Source organism: Lepidochelys kempii, chromosome 16 (assembly GCF_965140265.1).
Source record: "Lepidochelys kempii isolate rLepKem1 chromosome 16, rLepKem1.hap2, whole genome shotgun sequence".
NCBI classification, from domain to species: domain Eukaryota; kingdom Metazoa; phylum Chordata; order Testudines; family Cheloniidae; genus Lepidochelys; species Lepidochelys kempii.
In genome coordinates this window covers 25,516,404-25,527,358 of record NC_133271.1, presented here as the reverse complement: position 1 = coordinate 25,527,358, position 10,955 = coordinate 25,516,404, and the positions used below count along the sequence as shown (strand labels likewise).

At 52.9% G+C, this 10,955-nt stretch overlaps 2 protein-coding genes across 4 annotated transcripts in view; one reads left to right on the top strand and one right to left on the bottom strand.

Moving 5' to 3' along the window:
• Nucleotides 1-268: 268 nt before the first annotated feature.
• Nucleotides 269-8,647, top strand: LOC140899155 (uncharacterized). The gene is made up of 10 exons (XM_073314096.1): nt 269-335; nt 789-915; nt 1,947-2,014; nt 2,502-2,631; nt 3,168-3,459; nt 3,605-3,762; nt 4,820-4,889; nt 5,279-5,456; nt 5,929-6,478; nt 7,556-8,647. The coding sequence occupies exons 2-10, from the start codon at nt 831-833 to the stop codon at nt 7,657-7,659; spliced, it is 1,635 nt and encodes a 544-aa protein (XP_073170197.1). The 5' UTR covers nt 269-335; nt 789-830; the 3' UTR covers nt 7,660-8,647.
• Nucleotides 5,603-10,955, bottom strand: part of PTGS1 (prostaglandin-endoperoxide synthase 1) — a 38,864-nt gene continuing 33,511 nt past the window's right edge. For all 3 annotated transcript variants that reach the window (XM_073314093.1, XM_073314095.1, XM_073314094.1), the window contains one exon: nt 5,603-10,700. In XM_073314093.1, the coding sequence (XP_073170194.1) occupies nt 10,336-10,700 (365 nt within the window). In that variant the 3' untranslated portion in view covers nt 5,603-10,335. The remainder of the gene's footprint in view (nt 10,701-10,955) is intronic.

Genomic DNA, 10,955 nt, shown 5'->3' with positions numbered 1-10,955 from the left:
TTTTGTCACAACCCACATTACTAAATGAAGGTGGATTCCTGATGAAAGTGACACTAGCTTCAGGTCCCCAGCTCGTGGGATACAGGCGCCATCTAGTGCCGAGCCGAGGGAAAGGCCAACCCACAAGGAAAACAAGAAGTCATGGACTGCAGCTAATAAGAGTGCTTGGCCCTTCCCGTGTTCAGAGGACTCTACAGACTCCACTAATGAATCTGCGCAGCCCCCGTGAGGCGTGAGGACTCTGGTCTTGTCTTAGATTGTAAGGTCATTGTGGCAGGGCCATCTTTTTGTTACAAGTTTGTGCAGTGCTTGGTGCAGCGGGGCAGGGGTCTCAGGTGCGAATGCTATACCAATAAAGCATTGCAGTAAATACTACTCCAGTTATGCAGCTGGACAAACAGAGGGAGTGAGGTTATGTGACCTGCCCAAGGCCACACAGCGAGTCAGTGACACAGCTGGGACTAGATCTTGGGGACCTAGATTTCGGTGCAGGTCATTACACTGGGTTGCCTCCATGAATGAGAAGTGTTTTCTGGCAGGGACAAAGAATAAACCTGGTCAAGTATCTGTAATGTGCTTATTTGCCTAAGAACTATTGTTAACCCATGACAAGCACTGGAAGGGTGCTTATCAGCATGGCGTCGGCACACCACAAGACATCAACTTCTGCAAAGGGCAAGTGGGCTAAGGCTGGAATTAGGTGTTAGAGAAGAAGAGGACTGGGCTGGGATTGGGGTGGGAGCTTGTCATGCTGCTGGGCTCACATCCAGTATTTCTGTGTCTCTTAGGCACTCATCAGAGCCTCGAGCAGGGAGCACCGAGCTGGAGCCATGGGGACTGTGGCGCTCTATGTGCTTGTTTCTAGCGTGATACAGAACTGCTGCGTGAGGAGCAGCCAGTGCAGGGCGGAACCAGGTACGTGTGATGTGGAAGCCCCTATCCCTTGGAGCAGGCTTTGGCCCTCGCAATGCTGGGCCTCTCAGTCACTCAGCCGGGCTGCAGCTTTTAAGAGTGCCACAGCCATAATAAAGTCCCTGGAGTTGTTCTGATGGGTCCAGGGAGACAGACGCATACTCAGGAATCTCTTTGGCGTCCTAAAGCATCCAAAGCCCCAGGGCTCTGTGAGCTCCGTCAGCTGGGACACAGAGTTCTGGATGCCCAAGGGCAGCAGGCATTGGCAGCAAGGAGGCCCTTTGATGCAGCTAGATTCTGGAGGCTAGTCCTATTGTAGCCATGGTGGCTAGTGGCACTTGGCCTGTTCTGATCCATCCCACTAGCCCCAAACACGAGCTGCTGCTCTGAATGGCCTGGGTTGTTTCAGATCCGTCCTTTTGCAAGGTGTGTGGTTCTGCTGCATCTCTGTGGAAGGGTTAGAGCTGACGCTGGACTGTCCCTTCTGTCCCTTGCAGTGCTTACCTCCTGCCCAGGGGATATTGTAGCTCAGCTGAACCAGCCACTGACTCTTTCTTGTGCTGCTTATGATGCATCTCTTCAGATTCCTGCTGCAATAGGTTGAGAGGCATTGCTGACCTTAGCTCTCAGCAACGTTCCTGGGCTGAGGGGGCTCCCTTTCTTTCTCTGTGTTGCTGAGAACGCGGCAGGGAGGGACAGCAGGATGGCAACGCTGACCGTGAATGGTGGAGGAGAGAGCACAGCTTCCCATGGTCTGTTGGGGTCACATGTGAGTCTGCTAACAGCCATTGCTAACCAGGGCCTGTCTGTCTGGGGCCCCCACTTTCCTGAAGGAGACAGATGGGTTTTCTGGCTAATGGGTTCAAGATCATCCTGACTGTTTCTTGCGCTTCCTTTTGCTTGAGAGGATGGAGACATCAGGCAGCTCCTGGAGGCTGTCTGTGAAGGATGCAAAGGGTTTGGCTGTACACAGGAGATCGGGGGTGATGGGGTCTCCAGCACTACAGCAGTGACACGCACCTGATCTTTTATAGATGGAGAAGTGAACACCTGGGATGAGGGAGTTGGAAATACCCCAGCCTCTGTCACCAGCCTCCTGCAGGTAAATCTGGCATGTAAACTTTGTGGTTGAGGTCCTGACCTCAGCGGGAATTTGGCTACTGGCTTCAGTGGGGTCAGGATTTCACTCCTGTTTCCAGTTCCCCTTTGTGGGATAAAGCTGAACCTCCCATGAGGTGTCAAGTGGGGGTGTTGTGCTCTCAGTATCAGGATGGGAGCAGCAACGGACAACCATTTCCTCACCTGGCTGCCCATGGCCTGGGGATAACAGAGCCTTGCTCTGTGGGAGGCCACCTGGCAACAGGAGGAAACTTGGCTCACGCTTGCATTATACCAGGTCATGCTCTGCCCCAGAGACTGGAGCATGGTGATTGGCAGGGCCCCACGCGAGGAGATGGGGCCATGATGAGGCTAACACAGGGCCTGCTCCAGGTGCAGAGCCCCAGGCGGCACCCCCAGCCACAGATCCACTCCTGGGCCTGCCTCTCAGCCAGACTGACAGCGTATCCAATGCACTTTGTGTTTTGCAGCTCAGACAGGCTGATGCCAGAGGAGAGGGGCTCTCTGCCAAGGTCCCCCTGGTAAAAGCAAGTGAGGCAGCCCACACAAGGGGAACCAGCTTCCCCTCACGTCCTGGGCCCAGCCCGGATTCAGGAACCTGTGAGTGTCAGGTGTGATGCGTGTGTCAAGGGGGGTGCCACGAGTGTTCTCCTGCATGACACCCTCCAGGCCACGCGTGCTGTCTACCTTGCCCCCCTGAGCTGGACTCCCACTGGCTCTGCTGCAGGCATCATCCCTTGGCTTTCTCTAGGGCTTCATGGCATGTGAGCCTCCTGCTGGCAGTGGCCTGAGCATGGCTGGGCCTTGCTTGCCTCTTGCTCACATAAACGCTCTGTCAGGAGTATCATGCCTTTCCGGTGCCCATGTTACTTCCCAGGGATTCCCTCAGCCCTGGCTGGCTGACGGCTCTCATTCCTCTGTGCATGTTATCACCACCCAGACATGCTGACATCATAACCCCTGATGGCTCGCTGGCCATCATCCACCTGCCTGGAGACGTCACCCCCCAGGGGCTGCTCCAGAACAGGCCCCAACTCTTGCCTCGGTCCCCATGAGTAAAGGTTTCTGGCTGGTGTTTCCCTGACCATCTTGCAGGGCCCCTAGCGTTAGGGCAGCACTTCTCTCTTTGTCTCCAGCCTTTAGTTCCTCCACCTCGGGGAGGGCCCTGCCTGCTGGAGAGTTTTCTGCCCTGGTGTTGCCCTTGGAACAGGAAGGTGAAGGACGTGGCACTGCAGCCCCAGCAGGGAGCGCTGCCCAGCGGCCACCTGGAGATATCGAGCATCCCTCAGGGATGTGGGGCAAGGAAATCCCCGCTCGCCACAGGAGCAAAGTGTATTCTCGGCCTGCTGGAAACGCTACAGGGATGGTACGATTGTCCACCCAAAGGAAACAGGACAATGCCACCTGGCCTCCCGTCACGACAGCAAGGTAACGCACAGAGGCCAGTTGCTTCCGTTCATTACATTAGCCTGCTGGTGCATGTCATTGTTCTGATCTGAGGCCCAGACCCACAATGTAAGTTAGGCTCCCAAGTACCTTTGTGGATCTGGGCCTGACTGCACTACCTTTGCAGGCAGAAATCTCCACCTGCTTCCAACTGGCTCCCCGTCCTGGAGAAGCATGACATCCCGGTGGTTGTGGGGGTCTCTGTGTCTCTGGCTTTGATATTCATTTCCATGGGGGTGTATTCATTCCGCCAGAAAATAGAGCACGCCAAAGGCAACAGTACCTGTGAGTATTTCAGCCCTGGCTTCCGAAAGGCAGCATGTTCTCCAGGGGCATAACGACCCTTGCACTCCTCAGAAACAGTTTGGAGCAGTGTTGAAAGCTCTGGGTTTGTATTTGGCAGGTATCCACGCTGTCCCGCTCTCACTGAGGCTGGCAATATAGGGGTGACACTTCGGGATTTGTTTCCTTGGCCACCTGGAAACAGCAGGCTCAGGGGCAGAAGTGACTAGAGAGGTGAGAGCTCACTCCATTTCTCTGCACTTCACTCCAAGTTGTGCGTAGGTTTGGGGTTAGACGGAGGTGAAGGTTTAGGGTTTGTGGTAGAGGAGGGTTGCTGGTCCCTGGATTTATCTAAAGTAGAGATGGGCCCATAGCAGAACCCCAGTTCTGAGCAGCCCCAGCTGCTGTGGAGGTTCAGATCTGGATCTGTCCATCACAGCTGGCTCATCTCTTCAACGGGCCAGAACCAAACCCTGATCCTTGAGTACATTTGGATCCAGATTTCAGGCCCATCTCTGCTCCAAACCTGAACATGAATGTTGTTGATGAAAGATGTGTGTGTGCACAGCTGGTATGCAGCCTGCCCCTGCTCTCTGTCTACCAAGGGGGCAAAGCCACAGGAGGAAGGACACAAGACTAAAAGCCGTGCTGGAAGGGGAAGGTGCAGGGAGTGACTTTAAAGCTACTCACACCCTCCCTGACGCCAGGCCCCTGATTCAGTGTTTCCCGTGTCTGTGATTTACAGCAGACACGTGCAGGAATGTGGAGAGTCTGGGTCTCATGAGGGACTGTCCCGTCGATGAGATGAACTCTGCCAATGTCTGCCATTCAAACACCACATCTTGCTAGCGCTCAGAGGTGCTGCTGCATGGGTGTTTTGGTGTGTTCGTTACAGTCTCTGGACATTGCCCCAGGAGTACTTAGTTGCTGGACTGTCAGGACTGATGCGCTGTCCCTACCAGATGGCCAGCTGCTCTGGCATGCCTGCCCTGCATGATAGCTGACTCTGCCTGTGCACTCTGCCATGTGGCTGAATAAACACATCTGTTTTTTCCCGCAGCTTCTCAAAAATCCTCTAATTCTCGGAGAAGGAGAAATTACTTGGACGTGGATGAGGCATACGAGAACAGGTGAGTTTGTCCCACTGTATACACAATGGGATTGTGAAGTGGTGAGGCTGGTTGTGGTTTCAAATCCTATGTCCCAGCAGCAAAACTCTGGAACTCAGAGGTGCTCGGGCACTAAGGAACAGTCCGTACCAGCTGCTTCAGGGGTCACCTAGGGATGGGCTCACTCAGGAATGTGTACGAGAGACTTTAGTTTTACCCTGCAATCAAATCTGCAACGTATTTCAGTGGGGGCCGGGGGAGGTGGGTTATGACTGGCAGATAGAGGAGCTCTGCTACCTGGATTGAAAGGCTGTGAACATGGTGAGTCGCTGATGAAATGACCAAGATGTGGCTTTCACTTAAAATACCAGCCCGCTGTTCCCCATCCCTGACACCTCTCCAATCCACAGGGCATTCGAAGTTGAATGCACTGTCGACGCTATTGAGCAGAATCCGTACGACAGCAGCACGTCCCCCCACCTGCTGCATTCCGACCCCACGCTCCCTGCAGAGGCGGCTGGGCACCGAGAGGAACCTCCGGGTGTTGCTGCTGGCAAGGCTCTGCAGACAGCACAGGCCAGGGCAGCGGTAAGGTGCACCTGGTTCTGTTCTGGTAGCTGTTCCCCCCGCATTAAAACTCTCTGAACCCACCTCACCCCCGTACCGCAGCACTGCACCGCGATCCCTGCCTCTGTCCCCCACCCTGTGTCTCATATCACCGCCTGCCAGTGTCCCTGTGAACTAGCCTCTCTCCCAGCCTCAACACAATAGAGCGTCCCATTCCTGTCAGTGACTCCAGTTCCAGTCAGGTGGGTCAGCCCCTCCGCAGGGGTAGATCAGTGTAGCTACTTTGACGTCCGTGAAGCTAGGCCGCTCTACAGTGGCGAGGGTCCGGTGCGGTATCTTTAATCTGCCGTATTTACTGGGTGGATTGTTTTGATTCCATCCAGTCTCTCTTGTCTGTATTTCAAGCTGTCTAATGTCTCCTGCCCCTCACTGTGCTATCTGGGTTCGGGGCTGCATCCTGTGTCACTCACAGAGCTGTTCTCACATTACTTAGGAATTGCTGGGCGGGAGCACGGCTCCAGTTGTGTTCTCTGCTCCTTGCGATGTGCATGTTGCGTCATACCAGGACTCCCCAGTGTCCCTGCAGCATGAGTCTGCTCATCAGGAGAAACACCCAAGCCCTCACAAAGCTCCACCCTCTTCTGTGTCTGCGGAGTTGAAGAGTGCCAGGCCCGGGGAGCCTGGTGCAAGGGCCCCTGGCATGTGCTCTGTAACCTCTCCGTCTCTCCAGCACATTGGCACCACGCTGTATTTCCACGGGCCTGAGCCACTGCTCCGGAGCATCGTACCGCTTGGGAGGAACGCCGGTGGGAATCATGGCCAAGTTACTGCAGCCCCTTTGGTGGGGATGGTGGAGTGTTCCCCTCCCAGAGCTCAGTCCAGCTCTGAAACAGTCAGGATGTCTGTTACAGTGGAAATACACCTGTATCCTTGCAGCCCAGAGATGTCATCATCCCTGGCAACCACTCAGACTGTCTCCGATTCATCTCCTCCAGAGGCAGCAGGGGCAGCATCCCAGCAGCCAGCTTCGCTGGTAGGCCCTGGTATGTAAGCACCATTGCTACTGTTGCTGTGGCTGTATTTCTGACTGCAGGGTGCTAGGCCAAGGGCAGGGGACCGGCTGGGTCAGACTTTCTGCTCTGGAAACCCTGACTGGGAATTGCAGCAGAGTATCAGGTCTCGGCCTGAAGTGGATCATTGGGTAGACAAATTACTTTCCCCTCTAAAATTAGGTGCTGGCTCTGTATGTACCAGTACATTGGGCCAGACGGTGGGTCGAGCCTGTCTCATGGGCACTGAGCCCATATTGGCTGCCAGGCCAGAGAGGGCATTTGAGGCTTACAGCATGGGTATGATTGGTCATTAAAGATACAGAGCAAAGCCAAGCACAAATTCCATTCTAGGTAATTTTCTGCACTCCTAACTTCCCGCTTCACTTTCTGTTCCAAACTGTTGTGTGGGGTTGGTGTGTATTGTTAAGCTGTTGCATGTTCCATCTCAGAGGTGGCTGCATTTCAGTGGGGGACAGAAGCAATCCCTGTACAGTTTGTATAAATAGTTAATAGGGTTTGGGGTTCCTCCTGGATAAAAACTCTGCATATCGTGCTCTTTACTGCACAGCTTCTAAGCCTGCTGCTGCTAAGGAGAATTCCATTTCTTGAGTCTTTTGTGAATTCTCATGCACAGAGGGTCCTGCTCATACACTCTTCTGACTTTCACAGGGCCCAGGAGTTTTTTGTGACTGGATTAAAACTTACCCAGTGAAGTCTTGAAGAGAACAAAATAACTCTTCTCTGGCAGAGTGAGGCCAGGAGCAGCCGCGTGCCCTGATGATTGGTGCTCCTAAGTGGGTCAGAATATTCTACTATGTATATGAATGTTTGTTCTTTGGTCCTCCTCATCTGCTCCTGTCTCTAGCTTTTTGAGTCGCTCTCCTCTGTGCTACATCAGCCACAAACCCCCCAGCTGCAGAATGTCTAGCCATAAAATAGCAAGAAGGCGCTCCAAGTCATCAAATCCCTTGGCACTGTGTGTCGGTAGAGTCACAATTAGGGCTTGGGACACTCTTGGCTTGGAGAATGAATTGAGGACAGTTACAAGACCATTGTTTTACTGTGCAGATTGCAAAGCCCTGTGTCTTGGGAGCATCCAGGGAAGGATACAGCGAGATCATGGGCAAACACTGCAGCACCATGTGCCTGTAGCAGAAGAAGTCCCGTTCTGACGGAACGGAAGCCGTGCAATGAACCCTACAGGAAGCATTTCGTGTGTCTGGCATGGAGATGTGTGACATTGTGACTGACTGGATATCTCATTCTGTGATGTGGACACAGAACCCTGCTGGGGGAGATTAACATCGGGGTAGATGTTATGCTAGAGAGACGCTGTGAAAGAATGTAAGCGCTGTGTTGTCAGCATCTGGAGCTTTAAAATAAACCCATGGTGACATGGATGAAATGTCAGTATGCGGTCAGTTCATCATCAGCAACGAACACAACAGTAGCTGTGGTGTGAGCAGGCTGCATGGCAGAGAGGGGGCTGTATGCAACTGGGAGATCAGCACTTCATCTGGGGGGGTCCTGCACGGGGTGGGAGGGGTCTATTGACCACACCACAAGAGAAGGGCTGGGTGGCTGGAGCAGAGCTGGAAGGTGGTGCCGGGGAATAAAGGGTGCTAAGATATGGCAGGTGGGAAGAGAGAGTGGGAGCAGACTCCCTGTGCACACACCCCAGGGCTTCTCTTAAAGCAAAGGATATTTGCATGTATACCTTCTGAGATGTTCATCTGGCTAAGCTGCTATAATGCTACAGAGCATCACCAGTACCCACTCCCACACTGCTGCATGCTGTACCCTGGCCAGAGCATCTCTGGCAATGGGACTCTTCACCCGAACGCCAGTGATTTGCCAGCTCCTCTGTACACATCATGTTCTTTTTAGTACTTGAGTCTGGTGAGTGGATGCCTGAAACGCTTCTGGAAGAACTCAGCTGGCCATTATTATTCTCCATCTGCCTGGAGGTGAAATCACTTTCTCTTTTATTGGGATCACAGCTGACCACTCTGTCACAAGTGAACACTGGGGAGCGTTCAGACTCTCCAAACAAACATATCACTCAGAGAGCTGCATGTCTGCAATGCTAATTTGGGGATTAGAATGTCTCTGCTCATCACCAGTCTGTATTTACTGAGGCACAGACCAGTGGCTGTTGGAAACGGGGGGCACGGGGGGGGTGGGTATAAGGCAGGAAAACAATGCTCCTAGGTCTGTATTGAGCTTTGGAGTGTGGAACCTCAGGAGGCCTGAAGCAGGGCATATATGTCTTCTCGGAAGAGAGTTTTCTGAGCTATTTACACCAGGAAAGTTTAAGACCCATAGACTCAATGGGCCAGATTTTGACATCTTTGCATGCACTGAGTAGTACCTTCCTCTATGGGAGCAGTGGAACCGCTTGTGGAGTGGGGTACTTCTCAGAGTGCGTCAGGGTGACAGAATCCGGGCCCAATCCAATTAGAGGCAGAAAAGGCCTATTAAGAGATTGCCTAGTTGACACCTAAGCACTGCTCCCTGTGGTACAACGGTGTGGTTATTTGGCTGGTCTAGGTTTGGAGTTTCCATGAGCTCTGACAGATTTTACCCCAGCCCTTCACTCCTCAGCAATATCTACTTCCCAGCAGTATTTTAAACTCCACGTGATGCTGCAGAATGGAGCTCCCATGCCTCTGAAGAAGCATGAAACTCAACAGCTTTCCTGCTCTCTCAGAAGCACTTCGCTTTCCACCTTGCGCTGGCAAAGACTGAATCAGGTTGAACTCTCGATTTATTGCCAGAGCCCACTCAGCACATTAACGGGACCTGGTTCCCAAAGCTGGACAGCGGGCTCTTCCAGGCCCAGTTATCTGACGGTGCCGAATTGTACATGCAGTTCAGGTGATCACTTTTGCTAGCTTGCCCAGAGTGTTTGAAAACTGGCTGAGCTGGGTGTATGAGAAATGATTGAGCTCCGATTGGTTTGTATAAGGAATAACCTAGGACAGGCATGTACAGTACATGTATGCTCCAGCCATATCATGCAGAGTAATGCACTGGGGTCTGCTCTCACCCCCGTCCCCTCCCAGACATTCTTAAAGCCATGGAAGGGTTACTGACCTTGAATCTGTGTAGGACAAGGGGAAAAGCCCTGAGGCATTGAGCAGGCTATGGATGATTTTCTTTCCCTCTCTGTCCAAACCAGAGACCCTCTGAGAAAATCCTCATTGTTGTGATTTCTAAGGATGCTGTCTGGGGTGGTCGGTCCACAATATAAACACACAAACCATTTGGCCACAGCAGGAAAATAAGAGCAGCCTGAGAGATGACCAAGTGTGACGGCCAGCTGGGGTAGACAAGTGGCTGTGTACTGCTCCACCCCTACTCAGCTGGTGGGCGTAGGTGCCTTGCAGTCCCGGTGCAGGAAAAGTACGTGTGATAGCTGCCTTGTGCAGTCAAGGTGCGGGGGAGATACTGAGAGCAAAGGTTCTGACAGCAGCGAGAGGCAGAGAGTCCACTGGAAAACAGAACTGGCTTAGAGCAGAGAATTTGCTAGCAGAAGAAGCAGCTTGCGTGGAGATAGACCATTATGGTGTCTGTAGCATTTAGATGACTCAGGCTCTCCCTGAGCTAGTACCAGCCTCCCTCTCCTTTCCCCTCTCCCAGCCCTGGGTGTGGATAACGCCCAGAACCAGGGGGCCTCCTATTCTATTGGTACATGGTGCAAGGAGCATACTGTCCTCCTCCTTTGTGCCTGTCTCTCTCTGCAAGGGAGGACTTTGTACCCAAGGCCGTGGGGTACAACAGGAATCGTTAGGACAATAATGAAGGAGGAAACTCATTGGCCCAGCCTCAGAGGAGCCACAGTAACATTAGAGCTCAGTGGATGGTTTGCCATTTTGATGGTCACCAGTTGCTGTTTCTGTGCTAGGATCTGGCACGTGGAATGCCACATACGGACACCGCCTGACGTTGAGACACACGAGCTTCTGGAGCGAAGCTGTCTTCACAATCTCAAAGCCAGTCGAGCCGCCAAAAGTGCTGGGCTTCCAGTATTCTGGAGAGCAGATGGGGTTTCCGAAAAGCCCTTTCAGGGAAAACGGGGCTCCAATCTCCACCATACTCTCCCCAAAAATAGAGTTTGGCTGGCATTTCTCAAGCAACAAACCAGGATAAAACTCCAAGGCATTAATGTCTCCGTATAGCTTTTCCAGCTCCGCCGCTTTCTCCTCTTCTCCTGCATCAACAGAGAGACAGAATGTCTTAGTGAAACAGTCACTCAGAAGGGAGGTTCCAAATCCGTACAAGACACAGGACTTTTCAGCTGCTCTATCTCTGTAATCCAGAGCACCAACTGAACGGTCTGACTGACTCTCGGGGCCATGTCCCACCCACTCAACCACTCATCTGCCCTGCAGTAGGTAACAACCCTTTCAAGTAGGCAGTACCTGGCAGTTTTCAGAGTGGGGTGAGTAGTAGTAAGCTGTGGCGG